Genomic DNA, 12,775 nt, shown 5'->3' on the forward strand with positions numbered 1-12,775 from the left:
GTGACCATTCAGTCTTTGCATAGTACCCAGTAAGTCATGCTTTTTATTTGTAATCTTTTTCCATATCTTCTCCTTAATGCTGACGTGGGATGACATTTAATAAAATTTAACTGATCTACAGTTCATTTGTATACTTAAGCTCATAAGATTTTCATAAAATGAAGTTAAAAACTGCAGTATTGCTATGAGTAAGTAGTTTGATGTGATTTCATTTGAAGATGGAAACAACTGTTGTGATACTTCAGAAATAAGGATCAAAGAAGCAGTTTGTCTTAAAGACTCTGCGTTCTATTGTCATTTTATCCAAATTACACTGTTGATCTGCTGCGGAGTAGTTTGCAGCTTAGGCTATTTTTAGGCTATATTCTATCCACTCTTGATATAGATTTGAAAGAAAAGTCAGTGACCCGTGCTTTGCCTCTGTTTTCTTTTAGAAGTTCAGTTTTCCATATTCAACACAACTTCTTGAATGCAGCTGCTAATTTTAAAAGCAGTTGCTCTTAAAATTGCTATGTAAATGATGAAAGTGTCCTTAATTTTTTTAAAATGCTTCTGCAGCTTAGAACTTGGGAGTAGATTCTTTTTAACATGTAACGTGTTAGGACCATAAATATAAAGGCCTCAACCCCCTTTTAAAAATTTTATTCAGGTGTACCTTTTTACAAACAATTGTGCACAGTGTTCCTGCTTTGACTGCTAAGATTGTATGGATGTTTCAATTTTCAGTAATAGAGCATGAGTAAAAATGTATGGCCATATCTATATACTTAGGATAAAGATTTTATTTAATGTATTTAACTATCTGTAGGTACATAACATAAAACCTATTTCAGAGACCAGTCATGACAGAAGTTAACAAAGCCAGAGGTTGGGGGGAGGGAGATTAATATGTGAGTGTCTATAAACTGACACCGTTTAATTACAGGTTTTAATATTTAGTATAATTATACAGTGCTTTTCACTTTCATAGTTCAAATGTGAACTAATCATCCTCATGGCACCCWCTGAAGCATGTAAGTAATATTTATGCCCAGTTTACAAGTGAGGAAAGGGAGGTGGTCTTAGCACCAAACAGTGTTGTAGAGATTAAATTCAGCAGCCAAGCCACCCTTCAAGACCCGGGGCCTCGTGGTGCTCAGAGCCGCGCAGGATCCGAAGCGAAGCTGCCGTCTTTGCAACTGAACCTTGCGATTTTCCTGGCTTTGAACTTGACCCTTCTTGCCAGTTATTATTAGGGCGTCATTTTTCGGCCTCAGAGGCAGCGCCCTCCTCGAATCTCGTTGCTTGTTTAAGTAGCTTCTTGTCTATTAACCTGGTACCATGTCTGCAAAAGAAAAGTGCCAGTTTGGATATCGTGTCCCTAGCTCAAGAGTGAAGTGTGTGTGTGAGTGAGAGAGAGAGGAAAAAAAGCTACCTCAGTGAATGTTTTACCTTCTAGTAAGTGAGGGGTCTTGAAAAGTGCTCAAGTGGGAGGCCTGGAGAAACTCTTGTGTCTACCACAGCGCGAGTGCGACGTGGGCAGGGGGCTGAGGCTGCCTGAGCACACCGCAGGGCTGCTGCTGGGGGTTCGGGCTCGTGCCCGTTCGGACACGCCGTCTTCTCGCCGTGTTCATCTGCCGCTATTGCTGGAGACCGCTGGCTGCGTTGAAAGAGTAGTGAGCTACAACTTGCTGGGGACTGTAAATTGTATACCGGAATTTCTTTATACGTCCTAATTTTCCTAATGAACAAATTTGATCATACAGACTGTAGCCTATATACAATCTTGTGAAAAAAAACAACTTTGAATCAGAAGTATCTGTAGTACTGTGCTGAACAGCATCTTAGAGCTCAGACCCTTGGCTTGGTATCTTCAGACCCTTCACTTGTACCTCTTCTAACCTCCTGGCATGAAAGTCATGCTGGTGCAAGTGTAGTGATGCTGAGCCCCTGGAGAAGGTGTATTTGGGATCACGGCAACAATGTTAAAGGTAATGTTTTTTGTAAAAAAAATATATATATATATATATATATATATATATATATATATATATGTTAAAAAGAAGAGGCCTGGGGGAGGTGGCAGGGGGGCAAAGCAACTGGCCTGGGGTGATGGGCACCCTCGTTCCAATAAGGGAATGCTGCTATTAAAGAGTCGGCAGTAGCTATGTTGAAATTTAACCTTCTAGCACAAACTGACCAATGAGCTTTTGATAAAATGTAAACAGTTACGGAAGGAATTTTGTTTTTTTCCCTAAATAGGGAAGCTTAGCTGAGGAATCTTAGGCTATTTTTAATACAATTTAGAAGTAGCCATACTGAGATTGCTTAAAGGTAAATCTCCATTGAAGTAAGGAATAAAACACATTAAGTTTATTTTGTGTATATATATTTAAATAATTCCTTTTCACAAGTCTTTTCTATGTGTTTTAGAGCAGTGAAATATTTAAACTATTTGCAAGGTGATACTACAAACCTGGATCTGTGCAACAGCTGCACTGCTTGTTCTTGTGTGGCTTGATTTCCCTTTTTATCTTGTTCTCTGCAACTGAAAACTTACCAGCACGTGTTTCATGTAGCTGACTGAATTGAAAGCCCCTTAAAACTAACATAGTAATGATGGAAGCACTCACAGAATGAGCAAGTTTTTCATTCCTTAGTTTTTGTACTGTGTGGGGCTTGATTCCTGTCTTTGGAGACACTTACAGTTCCTGTGGAAGGCAGGAGAATTCTTTCACATCTTCAAAGACACAATTTCTTATTAATCTAAAAATATATATAAGGACAAGACCAGTTCAGCACTCCCAGTTGGAGGTTCTTAAGTTGGAGGCAGGTTAGGAAGTTGCTGAGCTGTATGATTTTTTGACTTTCTCAGCAACTAGTAGCTGCGTACCAGATATCTCTCTGACCCTAGAAATCTTCCAGTTGTATTTTCACTGAATAAAGATTTCATGGTTCTCTGTAACCACCTAAAAGCTTTACCTGCATGACAGAGCTGCAGTTGTGAAAAGGATGGTTAAATCAATGGAATCAATGTTTAATTCCTATAAAGCTGAAGAATTGTAGCTATCTCTTCTTTTCAAGTTCTCAGGACTTGTCTAGATGCAAGCTTTTGCAAACCTGACAATGTAGTTTCCCTTCCCTGGCTGTAGCCTTCTTTTAATATTGGTTATACAGGTAAAGTGGCCTGGGATTTAAAGGTGATATACTGTGTAATGTGGTTCTGTTGCTAACTTCTAGAAACCTAATGGAGATAGAGATTATATCTTAGAAGGAGCTCATTTCAGCAAAAGCAGGTGCTTTGTCCTGATTAGAGCTGTGGGAAGATCATGTTGATTACATACATTAACTTCTATACCAAAAATTGTACCTTTAAATCCTGGCCTAACAAAGTTCCATGAAGTGCAATCGTGACAAGCCCCAAATCCTAAATGTCAAGTTAACTTGAGTCTAGGGCATGCTTAAAATACCTTACATCTGGTATGGTGGTGCATTAACTCGAGTTTCTCTGGCAGTCTAGAGAAGTGCTCTTCAACCATTTCAGTTTGAATACCTCTAAAAAAAAATATCCAGTGGAGGTGCAGGCTTCTTCAGAAATATGTAGATTGCTGGATGGTGCAAAAACTTGTTTTAGATAGTTTTGTCAGCCCTTTAGAAGAGGTCTCAAGTGGAAAATCACTGATCTTGACGGTAAAGCTTGAGTTAGAGCAACCTGTTGCCAGAGTGCTTCCTGGTGTAAATCCAGTCACTCTAGTTTGCGCTGAGCTAATAATCAAGGACGAGTTAAGTAGAATTAACTCAGTGGTAATAAGATCACCTATGCAAAAATCTTCCTTCAAGAGCACCACACTCTTGAACAGCTGTGATTTTTATTTATTTTAGGAAATGCCTTTAGTGCTTTAAGACATCGGATTTGTTTGGGGATTTTTTTTACTCTTTGTTTAGCTTTGCAGAGCTATCACAGTTCAGAGGCACCAAGGTGATGATTTTCCTCATGCTCATCAATAGCAGTGCTCACTATCAATCATGTATACCTGAGCAAGATTGCTGAAGGAACAGGAATTGCACAGGTGTTTTGGGGAGAGTGGTTTTAATATCACAATTATAGAAATACTATACAAAGTGTAAATTGCCATGTAAAATTTTCTTTCCTCAACAGCTATACTAGAAAAAAAAAAAAACTTGATTTTAATGTTGTTATTATAAAATATTGTTTATTTAAATGCCATTTCCTGGGTTGTCATTTCTTCATAGGTTAATGAGGAGAAATTTAAGTCTATTTTAAAGACTGTTTAGATTAAAGCCAAGACGTCCAAAACAGGACAGAACACAAATCCAAAAAGCTCTGCATTACTCTTCTCCCTTGCACCCATGAGCCTCTGATCTTTATATAGAATGTAATGATTTTTTTTTCTTGCTGTTTGCAGGTGCTCCTGATCCAACAGCAGGTGCTAGCATAGATGATGAAAACTGCTGGCATTTGGATGAGGAACAGGTCCAAGAACAGGTTAAACTCTTCCTCTCCCAGGGTGGATACCACGGATCAGGGAAGCAGCTCAATTTGCTTTTTGCAAAGGTTTGTTGAGTATTCTAAACCTTCTCTTTTTTTCTGTCTTTTTCCCCCCCTCTAGCCAGTCTATACTTGTTAGCCATCTTGCTCAAAGTTCAGTTGTTTTTAAATAAGACTAAGTCTTGGGAACATGATGGCAAGTTAATGAGTTGTTCTACAGCGATCGACCACAATCTGATGTGTCTTGAGATCAGTTTAAGGATATGAAGTAATATTTCCCATCTTCAGCTTTGCCATTTTCTTCCTCCTCACCTCCAAAATGTGAGAGAAACTGGTATGATAATCTTGCAGCAGCTTGCATAGCACACCAGTGGATTACTTGCAGAAGAAGTGTGTTTGAAGAGTTGCAATGGCATACTGAAATCCAAAGTCATTGTTAAATTGGGAAGGCAGACTATTTTTTTTTTCTGCTTCAAAAATTCATGTCAGTTATATTAATTGTACTTCTTATTTAGCGGAGAGGTAGAATGTTTAACACTGCAGCATACTGTGTATACTATGTGGCTTTTTTTTTCCAAGTTTGTATTAAAAGACTCATTTTCTAGGTGCGAGAGATGCTAAAGATGAGAGATTCAAATGGAGCTCGCATGTTGACATTGATAACAGAACAGTTCATGGCTGACCCTCGTCTGTCACTTTGGAGACAACAAGGAACTGCAATGACTGACAAGTATAGGCAGCTCTGGGATGAACTGGGTAAATGCACAGACTTCACAGTCATCTAGGTTTTCATGTGTATAATGGAGAAACAATTAAATGTTTGGGGGAGGGGAGAAGCTTTATTGTGGTACTAGATAAAACAGATTGGAGGTTTTTGCACTTTTTTTTGTTCAGTTAAGGTTGAGTGAAATTGAATTTCTGATCTACTGCGTGAGAAAATAGCAGTGGAAGAAAAGGAAGCATGGTAAGAAAAAAGTACAATTCCAACAGGTTGTAAATGACCTTGGGAACTAAAAGAAATCAAACAAAAAGTAGAAACATATCTATACAGCTGAGGGTAAGTATATAAACCAATAACCAACAAGAAAGGTTAAGGAAGAAATCTGTTCACCACTAGAGAGGGATAGAAGACAAAGAGAATATTTGTTAAAAGTATGAGAAGATATTCTTAACAGAAGAGCAGAAGTCCATTACTGAGCAGGGAAGGAGATCAAATAACAGAGGGCTAAAACAATTCCTGCTTTCTAGCAAGTGTTAATTGTGACAGGATACACGAATAAGTTCTAGAAGAGTTAGAGGAACACAGGCAGTAATGGTAAAAGAATATTTAAACTGGTAAAGTCTGATACTTGCTCTAAAGTATTCCAGAAACTAGCTGACACAGTTTGAGCTATATGTAACTGCTTCAGAAGTTCTGAAAATCTATGAGAATTTGTGACAGTGAGGGGAAGTTCAAAACTGCTTAAAGGTAAATGACACTGATCTTTTAAAGAAGGGTGGGTGGCAGTAAGAAACAATAGACCACGAGCATTGCTGGAACAAACTACTAATCTGTTGGTGTGTAAGCATGTAGAAGATAACAGTGACAAACAACAACCTGAATTATTTAAAATATAGTGGTAAATCTAATTTGTTTCTCTAAAAAATAATTCATTAAGTGTATGAGGGAAGGGATTAATGTGGTATGTGTTAGCTGTAGTAAGGTTTTGATGCTGTCGTGGAGGCTTTGTCAAAGCAAATTGAAGATGTACAGCCTAAATGGAATAGTCTTGTGGTTCGTGGAACTTGGAGTAGTTACCTGTGCTCCTACTCAATCTGAAAATACGCTTCAAGTATAGTCTTACAGGAGTCTGTCTTCAGCTGTGTTCTGGTCAATATTTCTATTCCTGATTTATGCGGAATGGAATACGTATATAAAACTTATAGATGATGCCCCATAGGATAAGTTGTAAACACTGAAAGAGCCAAAAATCAAAGTGAGCTTAATAAATTTTAAAGGTCCAGAATCGAGCTAAATGAAATTAAATAAAAACAAGAGTGAAATGCTTCATTTAGGATGAAAAAGTCAAAAGCAGAACTTGAGTTTTCCACTTGTAAAGGTTAAAGATGACCATGATTAATTGCCCACTGTCTAGTGGGATTAAGACTGGATAGAATCTGTTCAGCATAAATTATGTTTACTCAGAATGAAGCATTAGGCCAGTAAAGCACTGGCTGTGTAGCTGAAGTTGTAGACTTCTGTGGTGGAAGCTTTCAGATCAGAGCAGACAAAACTCTGTCAGACAGTCTAGATATAACTATTCTATTTCAAATTTAGTAACCCTTTTAGCATGTCATTTTTATGATCTTGCCTTGGCTTGGAGTGGGGGGGAAGGGGAATAGCACCTTTTGCCACACATGGCAGGTGCTTAGATGGACACATGCACAGCAAAATTGTATTGTTGCGAAAACTGGAAGGTCTCATGCTTCGTTGCTTATGTGGGTTGAGCTGGTAGGTGGTGGGAGAGACAGAAATGTGTTCTCCATCTGTTTACCTGTAGCAGTCTTACCACATGCTGCCAATAAACATAAAAGGTTTTGATAAATTGTCTTAGTGGCTCCTCTTCTTGTTTCATCAGTCTCATATTAACATCATCTCCTTGACAGCATGCACCTGAAGGTGGAGGAATTGGAATCTCTGCCTGCAGCATCAAATAACCAATATTTCACATTAATTGAATTGAGTAGTTTACCCTTGTTTCATCAGAATTATATTTGCCACTCCCCAAAAGCTGCAGTGCAAATTTCCAGCCTCACTACTACCTCAGTCACTGTATCTGTAATCTTAAGAAGTCCCTACTATTTCAGTCCTGAACTGCTCTGCCTCCTGCAGCACTAGCACAATATTTTGATCCTGTACCACAGTTTCTATTACAAATCAATTTCAGCCCACTTCAAGCATGCAGTAGGGTAAAGGCAGAACAATGACTGGATAACGTAACCTGGTTCTTCCACCTCCAGTTGTAGGTCTTGCGTTTATGTTGCTAAACTGTCCAGTTTTTCCCCACATTGGTAGAATTGCTTCCACTCTTGCTTAGCAAGTTCTGTAAAAACTGCAATTAACTGGAGCTGGAGTCTCTCCAGCTTGACTGCTACCTTGTGTGAAAAGTACAAGCTGCTGCCATGTTTTTGCTATAATTTTGCCTTGAGTTTCACTCAAGGTAAAAAGTAACCCTTTTTCAAGGTGAACATGCTTCTCTAAATAAACATGAATGTTAGGACAGACCAGACCATTGTTAGGACAATAACAAACTGCAGAAGGAGGAGCAGAATGTCCCTCCAGACCAAAGACTTGGGCTAGTAGTGACGGAGATAGCTCAGACATGAGCTAAGGGAGTGATGGTATCATTGTGTTCTAAAATATCTAGTTCCTACCTTGTTGTCTTCTCCTAGGATGGGACTAAAATATCAATAAAGAAATTGGGACAGACCTTTGCAGACCTTTTTGTATCTGTTCAGAGTAATCTGAGATTGGCATTTATCTATGTCTTTAAAGAAAATTGTCTTAGCTGTGATCATTGTAGTTACAGAGGATTTTAGCACACGTAAAATATGTAAATCTAGGCTTCACTTAATAAAGGCCTGTTTGCTTGCCTTGGGATGCCGTCTACCAACTGTTAGGCATACGGCTGCTTTGTCAGGTTTGTCTTGGCCTAGGATTTTCAGCATACTTAAATACCTTCAGCTTTGCTCCTTGATTGGGTCACTTGAGCCATTCATTAAAGCTTAACTGATGCTTCCTCTCTGGCACTGGGCATTGGCAGAGACACATTGGACTCTGATCAGAATTCCTGCTGAATTTTGGTAACTTGCGTTAGCTTCAGTAGAAGTCAGATTGATCTTTGAATGTTTGAAGGTGCTGATTTAATTAAAAAAAAAAACAAACCCTACCCCCATCACACTTCCCCCAAAACTTTGCAACTAGTGTGAGCCTCACCATTTTCTGAGAAGTCAATACCAAGTCTTAATTCCATAAGCAATTTACAATTTGAGGGCCTCAAGTTAGCTAGCTATATGTTAAGGTGGTTTTTTTGTTTGTTTTTAAAGCTTTTAGATCAGGAGGAAGAATATTATAACTAGGTTAAGCTGATTCCCCTGTTGTACCTCAAAGAATGGATTGAGCTAAAAGCTACTTGTTAGACTCCAGAGATGTTGTATTGGCAAGATCAAGATTACACTTTGAAGCTATAAGACTAGCATTCTTCTCATGCTAGAAGGATTTAGATGTGACTTCAGTGATGCATTGGTGATCACTTCCAACTTGGAACAGTAATACAGGAATGCACTTTGCAGAGTTTGACGTTGAGCTGGAATTCTTCATGTTGTTGCTGTTTAAATGGTGTCTCAGTAGGTAAATTTCACATGCTGATCTTTAGATGTTTAACTCTCAATGACCATGGTTCAAGACTTAACTATATCAGAATGATTAATTATATGAAGCCCCTTGGTCTGTCTTTTTAATTAAATTGCATTGATAAGATGGAAGAATATGGAAATGCGCAGTAAATATCTGCCGATGGCTGATGAACAGAGATCTCTGATTTCAAGAAAAGGTCAGTTAACCTTCTTTGCACTCTGGAGGAAAAAAGATAGTCCATGCAGTCTTACTTCAGTAATAATTTTTAAATATTCATCCATCAAGAATTAAGTAAAAGTTGCTTGTGGTCTACAAAAGTGAAAAAATTTCCTTAATAAAAGGGGAAAATTTGACTTTGTGCCCCAGAACACAGGGATCATGATGGCTGCAAGGCTCTGCTTTGGAATTAAATGTTGAGAACTGCCAGATGCCAGACATCGAGAAGAGGCTGAGTTTTGTTGGCAAATGGGATCTGCAAGTTAATTGGTGTTTTCTGCAGGCTTCTGGCTGTGAAATGAAATTGGAAGCCCTTTAGCCACATGGATAATACAGGACCTGAATACAAATGTCACATGTCACCATCAGGGCCCACTGTGAAACAATAGTGTTCCCACTCGAACACTGCGCCATTACAGATCATTTAAATATGGGGATTACATTTAAACTAAAAGCCCCATTTGCCTTTTACTGCAATTTAAATGTCCTCTTAGCAAAAGCTAAGTGACAAATTAAATGAAAAAAATGCCCACATTTTTAAAGCTGTAATGCAAAACAACCTTTTATTGCTTCTCATGTGCCACGAATGAATCATTATACTTGTCAACCCTAAACCAAGCCATAATTGGAGCAGCTACTGTTATCAAAGCGGGGCCGCTCTTGTGACAGCTTAATAAAGCTGAAACTGTTAAATTAAATCCCAGATGCTTAATCTGATGAAAGCAGTCAAGCAGAAGAATCTAAGACAAGTATCTACTGCTTGGTGGAGTGATGGAGCCCAACAGCTTGTCAACACGTAGATTACAGGATCAAATATTTTTTTTTGTGAACTACCATTTTCAGTATCTTTATATCCTCTTGCCTGCCTTTGCGGTGAAGCAACTTCACACAATTTGCATGTTTCAAAACAAACATTTCTAATAGATTTCCTCCATTTTTATATTTAAGAATCATTTAAGGGGGAGGGGAGCTGTTTTTTAAGTCAAGGAATATTTTCTTAAGGAACAAAAATAAGATGTCTGTGTCCTGGGGAAAAGAGTGTATCCAGAAAGCTCTTGCAAGGCAGGGCAGTGGATAATTGGCCAACATATTCCGGGCTTTCCTCATTCTGATCCTGATCTCTGATTCTTATATTTCACAGAGTTGAGGAGAACTTAAAGGTAATCTGTACTTCCAGGTGGGTACTCTCTACGTCTTAATGCGTAAGCTTTTCCTGTCTACCTCAACCACTTGTCGGTATCTAATGTTTATAAGTGTAGACCCTCTTGTGATATTGCCATGTGTCTCATTTGTGGCATAAAGCTTTCATGGGCGACACTCAAAATCCTTTGTTATGCATACTAAATGAGTTCTTGTTAAGGCGTTTCTTGAGTGGAGTAACATATCTTTGCTTAATGCATTATCTTAGTAGTTTTTCACTGCCACTATGCCTTACTGCAGGTTGCTTTTCAGTGTAGGAACATTCTGGTGGACTAATTAGAATTCATATTTGCTAATATTTTGGCCGTTTTTTGGATCAGAGTGATATATCTGTGTGTTAAGATTTAAAACTAAAATATCATTTACAAGGTCGTCATGCAGAGAAATAATATATTTGTCCTTTTTTCCTGAAAGATTATGCCTAAACTTTTATTAGTAACTCTTTGCTCCTCATCTAAACTTAATTTAAAATGTTGAATTTAAGCAAGGAATCATTATGGATTAGTTAAGAAAGATTTAGTTACTATTTTACCATGAGCAAACTAATGATTGAGTGTTAAATAATGTGGGTTTTTTGGTTCAGAAAACACTGAATTTTTCTGATAGACGTTTATATTCATTTCTAGAAAATACTAAGTTAGATTCTTTCAGCCTTAACTAAATGAAGCTATTCTCCATCTATATTTCTATCTCAGGCATTCCTTCCCTTTGCAATTAGAGAGACAAACTTGTATTAATGGGACATGCCAGCTGTTCTAAACAGATTATCTCTGCTTAGTACTTAAGGGAAGGGAAAAAAAGGACAAAAGCAGCTAGGGTTGTCGCCAGTACGCCCCTAGAGAAATTCCTTCCTGATGCCAAATTTGGTGACTACTTCAGTATTGCCATGAAAAAGTATCACTGAAGTTAAGCATTCATTACACTTTTTGCACTCTAATACCATTTTTTCTGGAGCTGCATAAATTAGTGCAATCCCTTTTTAGAATCATCTTTGCAGCAGAGACATTTGCTTTTCCCCATGTTTTATGGTATTTCTGAAATGGTACAGTGAGGCTGTAATTTTCAAATTTGAGCGCCAAGCTTATATCCATATTTAGATGATCTCTTTGGGTACCTGAGTTTCTAATTGAATCTAAATGAATTGAATGTTCTACCTTAAAATTGATGAGAGTGCAAATGCCCTGCACATTTAGAAAATGAAGTTACTTTAAAATTGGTTTCTTAGTTTAGATTAATCAATTGCACTATAATATCTTAAATTCTTGGCCTTGAAGTGAAAGGTATAGGAATATCTATGTTTCAAAGGAGGTGGGATGCACCACGCTTTGTGTGGTTTCCCTTGGTCTTTCATCATGGGACTTCTAGGTGGAGTGGTATTTTACACCTGTTTTTGTCTGCAACCGCGTCATTTCCTGTAGGCTACCCTTGCTTAATTGCTAATCCTTTTCTTACAGTTAGTTTTTTGAGTCTTAGCTGTGTGGTTGCCATACAGTTATAAAATGTGTGTGCCTTTGGTTCACTCACATATGATTCCACCTTCTTTTTCACAGAATATGCTGTTAATATATGTCAATGTATTTGAATGACTTATGCCATTGGAGGCACTAAATTAACAGTATTTCTGAATTAGCATCACAAGACAGTTTTCCTGCTCTAAGGCCTGAGTTATGGATGACAACTTAAAGAAATTGCTGTCTGGCCCTACAGTGTCTCAGTTGTTGCTGTCACCTTCATTTCCCCTGTGACTGAAACCAGGCTGCGATTCTGCAAAAATGGGTTCTGTCCATCTTCTCTGAGGATGATTTCCTTCCTCTTTCATTATGAGCAGCGGCAGATTATTGGCATGTGTCATGATGGTATCTGAACTGAGGGTACTTGTGCCTGTAGTGTGATAGCCAGTGGGAGCTATTTTCAAAGAGGGTATTCTTTCCTGTGGTAAAACTGCATCTACAAGACTTGAAGAGTAATGGTGGAAGTAATTACCTTTAGTCTATAAGCATGGTCTTAGGGATTTAATTTTGATGCTGTACAGAAAGCTTGGTTCATTTGGATGAAAGTACTTTGTCAGTAGGAGCCAAATTTCTTCAAGAATCTGCTTTAAAACATTTTTTTAAAGTTTTTATTTGTAAGCTGTTTAACTGATTTCCTTACAAAAGTTCTGGAAAATTGTTGTTTTAGAGCTGCTACAAAACTCATTGTGGCCATATCTGTGGAATAATCTTGGAATCATGACTTCCAAGATTAAGATCAGACTTTTACTATGAACTCAAATTAATAGTGTTTTTTTTTTCTTTCCTCCTACTTTTTATTTTTAATACCTTAGTAAGGTTAAACTGTCCCTTAATTTTCTGATATCGCTTCTAGTAAATACCAGAGCATAGAGAGAAGCAGTGAGCTTTACTGTAGTCCAGCAATCTGTCCTTGTGATATTTTCCTGTTTTCTTTCTTGAATGGATACTGGGAAAATAACTGAA

At 37.9% G+C, this 12,775-nt stretch overlaps 1 protein-coding gene across 3 annotated transcripts in view; it reads left to right on the forward strand.

Moving 5' to 3' along the window:
* ZSWIM6 (zinc finger SWIM-type containing 6) overlaps positions 1-12,775 on the forward strand; it is a 61,100-nt gene that overhangs the window by 14,617 nt on the left and 33,708 nt on the right. For all 3 annotated transcript variants that reach the window (XM_026077504.1, XM_026077506.1, XM_026077505.1), the window contains exons 3-4: positions 4,407-4,555; positions 5,095-5,245. In XM_026077504.1, the coding sequence (XP_025933289.1) occupies positions 4,407-4,555; positions 5,095-5,245 (300 nt within the window). The remainder of the gene's footprint in view (positions 1-4,406; positions 4,556-5,094; positions 5,246-12,775) is intronic.

Source organism: Apteryx rowi, unplaced genomic scaffold (assembly GCF_003343035.1).
Source record: "Apteryx rowi isolate R43461 unplaced genomic scaffold, aptRow1 scaffold_456, whole genome shotgun sequence".
NCBI lineage: Eukaryota > Metazoa > Chordata > Aves > Apterygiformes > Apterygidae > Apteryx > Apteryx rowi.